The following is a 4,835-nucleotide window of genomic DNA, read 5'->3' as shown; positions in this document are numbered from 1 at the left end:
CATGTTGGTATGTTTTGTCTAGTTGAAGTGTTTCTAGGGAACCAAGTGTGCTAGTCTATTAACAGTGAACAAAATAGTTCTTCATGAATAAGTTGTTCATTGTACATATAAACACTATGATCTTGTACCTATAAATTTTCCTGAGAACTTAGCTTGATCTTTTTTGTTTATCATAATGCCTCTATCTAAAGTTTCTTTTTACATATGTTCACACTCAGAAGTCCTCATTAAAAGCTCATTTGGCACTTTTCTCCCATCTTCCTCCACAACCATGAGTAATTTTCCTACACTGTATTTTTAAACTTATCAACTCTTAGCGAAAACCATGAACAGATTTCACAGTGTATATCCCAGACTATATGTGCTATACATTCTAGTCATTACAAGGCTCAGAAAGTGATCAGGATAGTTAACAGAATTATATCATTGGTAGAATTCCTCAGCCATTGGTCTTTTAAGAACCACGGAATTAGGAAAATTGATGGGATTCCATTTGTTCAGAAGCTGTTAGAGCTGTCAGGGAGATGACCTCAGTCTGTTCTTATGCTTACTCCTGTTAAAGTTAATGGGGTGCTCGCTTCGGCAGCACGTATACTAAAATTGGAACGATACAGAGAAGATTAGCATGGCCTCTGCGCAAGGATGACACGCAAATTCGTGAAGCGTTCCATATTTAAAAAAAAAAAAAAAAAAAAGTTAATGGGTTCACCAGGTCATACTGTTCTTGAGAAATAACTGTGGCATTCTTGATTATCTCTGGGCATCAGAAAACATAAATAAATCCCCATATCTCAATTCTGTTCAACCTGGATCCTTGAAAAATGAATTCCAGAGATGGCATGCATGCATGACCTAAACACAATCCCTGGAAACATTTCAAATATTTAAGATGGCGGACTTCAGAAATTGGATTCCTTTTGGTGAATTAAGGTGGTGAATTTTTTTCTTTTTTTCTTCTTTTTCTTTTTTTGTCCATGTTTGGCATCAGTAAAATGCACAAATATGAAATTTTCATCTAAGAAAGCGATCTTCAACCTGCCCTATGATACAATTACTCTGGGTTTGCAGCCAATATTCCAAACCAGAAATGAGTTTTTTCCATTCAAGGAACCTCACACATAGGCAGGCCCGGCTCTCCTGTCTGCCCTGTAATAGGGACGTTGGTAAATAAATTTTGTATATATCTGGGATGGTGAATGAAAGCTTTGGTACTCATGTCCTGTGAGAAGAGGAGACACAGCTGCTGTCCTTGAATATCTGAAGTGCTGTCACAGGCAAGAATACTTATTTTTTGTGGCTGCAAAAGACATTACTAAGACAGTGAGTGAAATTTCTAAAGAATCAGATGGTAAGTTATTAAAGGAAAAATGTCTAAGTGCAACACAGAGTAGGTCACCTTGTTGAAAAGTGAGGATCCTTCGAAGAACACCTGTAGCCCTGGGATTCTGTCATATGTATACTGCATTATTGTAAATGTTGGCTGCATAAAACAGCGTTGACGTGACAAATTGATTTTGGAGATTTTTTCCCATTGACTTGGACTTTGTACACGTATCCACAGTTATCCTCATAAAATGCATTTGAGGTAGGTAGGGATGAGGAGGTATCACTTTCTTCTCTTAGAAGATGCAGAAACAGCAGCTGGGGAGATGAGAGAGATACATGTGGGCAGTGTTACCTCAGTCAGAACCAGGTGCTTCCCAGGAAGCATCACACCTCACTGAAATGTAGCTTTAGTGTTTAAAGAGAAGGTACATTTTTTGTTACAACATGGCTCCTGAATGCAAGCCAACCACTTCATCTGGTGTTCAGTTGAGTCAACAGCAATTCTGTCCAACACTGGGGGAGAAATTGGCAATGCTGGACTTACTAAGAGGTGGTGTGGTGTGTCATGTTGCAGTATTGCACCTTCCTCAGGCACTTTCTTCCTCACACATTTTTCAGATAATTTTGATGATACTTAACTTCTGCCATTCTTGTAACAATACTTATGACTTCACCGTATTTAACAATGAAGGTGGGGCTTATGGTGGTTTGAAAGAGTTGTCCAGGGGCCACGAGCTCCTTCATGACAGAGCCAGAGCAAGAATCAGAATATTGTCTCCATGAATCTTGGCCAGTGCTCTTTCACAACATTGTGCCTCTTCCTTGACAAGAGTCCCAGATAATGGTCCTAAATGCATGCATTTGTTGATTATACAGTGGCTCTCAATGTCCTAAAATTCAGCTTAGTATTTATTATCAATTATTGCACCTACTTAATGCAAGCCACTGTGGAGGATATAAATATCACCACTCCGTAATTTCTACACAGCCCCTGCTTTGTAACAGAGCCACCCCAACTTGCCAAAGAATTCCAGAGTTTCAGATCTAAGTCTGTGAGAGTTTAGTGCACACATTTTTGGATACTTCAGATTGGTAGTTTGCTGACTGATGAGAGGGGCACTGCATTTACCTTGGTCAGATATGTCATAGAGAAACAGCTGATTACATGTCTCAATCCCTCCTCTTTGTTCAAGGGGGAGCATCCATTTCCCTTATTCTCAAGAATGTACCACTTTATTTTTATCCCTACTTAAGTCTGCCTGTAATTTGACACCACAGCTGAAATTTCTTATACTAATATAATCCTAAACACAGAGGGCTGGTAGAAGGAACTGGGATTCTTATTAGGTGAGGGACACCCTATCATAAACACAAAGGAACTTACAGGGGGTAAGAGCAAATGAGTGGATGCACAGTTAGTTACTGGGACTCAGAACAAAGTCCTGAGCTTGCCTGCAGGCTCTGGCTCTGGCCTACCTCTCCCACCTCCTCTAGCCCCACACCTCTACTCACCCCTCTCCAGACCAGCTTCCTTCCAGAGCCTCACCAGTACCCTGCTCTCCCCCTGCACCACAGTTATGCTGGGTTATGCCTTCTGCCTGAAATGCCTTTTTCTTTCTTCTCCTCCTGGTTAATTTCTACTCAGTCTTCAGATTTCAAGTCGTCACTTCCCCAAGGCAGCCTCATAACTCTTAGAACGCCACATACGTTCAGGGTCAGGTACAGCATATCTCACCATTGCCTTATCATTTAGAAGGGAGCTGTTCATCAAAGTGAATGCCCAGTTTGGCCCAATAGCTTCAGCAAGTCCCGCTTTAAGTTCTCACCAAAGAGATCTTGTCAAAATCACTGGAACTAACTACACATCCAACAATCCACTTATCCATCCATCCATCCAGCCAGCCAGCCAGCCAACCATTTACCAGTATTCACTGGGGGCCCTTTATGAGCCAGTCACTGTAGTAGGTACAAGGGATATAGGCTGCCTCCTAACCAGATATATTTGGGGTAGCTGGTGAAGTTTTCTGAACCATTAAGGCCAATCCCAGTCACTGTTGGCCTTTCTGGAATGGGATCTACATTACCCGGACTGGCCCTACGACTTTTGCAGTCTTACAGGACTACAGTATCTAAATGGAATCCCTGACTCAGTCATTCTCCGTCCCATGATATGTGGCTGAACCACACTGGCACCATTTTGTCAGCTCCATCTTAGGCCCACAGTCCTACCCCATCCCTTTTTCTGAGTGACTGAGCTTTAGCCTAACTCACAAGGAATGCACCAAACCAGAGGAGTTTCCTATCAACTTTTACCCTTACCTTCAACTAATATGAAAACTTGAAGGGTGTTTTTTGCTGACGCAGATGGTTAATAGTCATGAGACACCTGCCTCCCCCCGCCCCAGGGGGAAGGAAAAGCCCCCAGTTCCAGTTGGTGTGGATGTGCTTCTCACTTGGTAGTCAGATTCTGTTTTTATCCTTAGCCCCTTTACATCCCCCTGTACCCCTTTGGCAGTGCGGAGTGAAGCTGTGAGTGCCTCTGGATCATCTCTCTGCCTGATCCTTCCTGCCTGAATGTAAGTTACCCACAATAAACTTCATAATTGCACTTTATGGAGTTGCCTGCTTTGTTTTTCAGTCACAGAGTTCCATCTTAGTTCAGATGATATTATTCAATATCTCCGCTTCCCAACATGTGACATTATTTTCTTCACAGCATTGATTACTATCTGAAATTATTCATTTACTTGTTTATTGTCTGTTCCCTACTGCTGCCTCGTGGGAGTGCGTGTCCATCTTATTCACTGAATACTGCCAAAATCCTGACTGATGAAAATTTGTTCAGTGAATCAGTGAATTGGTTCTAGAGAGAAAGTCCTTCTCCTGAGCTCTGATTTGGAGCAAGGCTAATGGATAGCCACTGATGACTGGGAGATTACAGTGAAAAGACCTGGAGGAATCCCTGCAGTATGTACAACAGAACATAGAGAGGAATCTTTGGGGTGCCCCACCTGGTCTGAACATTCTTCTTCCTTAGATGAAGGCAGTTTGCAGCCAATGCTGGTCCTCCCAGGGATAACATAGGCTTCTGCAAAAGGGAAGCTGGGCTAACAGGCAACCCTGCCTCTCCAGATGGTAACAGAAACTCCTCTGAGATGACTATAGCAGTCATTCTAAAACTTTGGTGGGACTAATAATCACTTGGGGAATTTGGTGAAAATACAAAGGTCTAGGATGTATCCAACTTCACCAAGCAATGAAATTGAGCAGGACCCTGTGGAGGCCCCTCTGTGTCCCCCAATTCTTGTTTGTAGAAAAAGGCTTTCGTTTCCTAGGCCTTCCCTGAGTTCCAAAGAGCCAGACACAAGCAGTTACTAATTAGGGAAGTGAGGGAATGCAGAAACAAAGGAAAAGCAATTAAGCAAGAAAAGTAATGATAATAGTTCAATGATAAAACAGAATCCTAGTTCCTCCTCAAGGAATATACATAACAATCTAACACATATCTT

The 4,835-nt window shown here is 42.1% G+C and overlaps 1 protein-coding gene and 1 long non-coding RNA gene across 2 annotated transcripts in view; one reads left to right on the top strand and one right to left on the bottom strand.

Annotated features, from left to right (window-relative positions):
• LOC309635807 (uncharacterized protein) overlaps positions 1-4,835 on the bottom strand; it is a 447,043-nt gene that overhangs the window by 63,893 nt on the left and 378,315 nt on the right. The window contains exon 4 of the mRNA XM_082407526.1: positions 1,397-1,641. Within this exon, the coding sequence (XP_082263652.1) occupies positions 1,465-1,641 (177 nt within the window). The 3' untranslated portion in view covers positions 1,397-1,464. The remainder of the gene's footprint in view (positions 1-1,396; positions 1,642-4,835) is intronic.
• LOC309635829 overlaps positions 1-4,835 on the top strand; it is a 501,182-nt gene that overhangs the window by 475,425 nt on the left and 20,922 nt on the right. The gene's annotated exons all lie outside the window — the stretch shown is intronic.

Source organism: Balaenoptera borealis (genome assembly GCF_965194805.1).
Source record: "Balaenoptera borealis genome assembly, chromosome: 10".
Lineage (NCBI taxonomy): Eukaryota > Metazoa > Chordata > Mammalia > Artiodactyla > Balaenopteridae > Balaenoptera > Balaenoptera borealis.
Note: the sequence above shows the minus strand (reverse complement) of the source record. Positions and strands in the feature narration are given on the sequence as shown.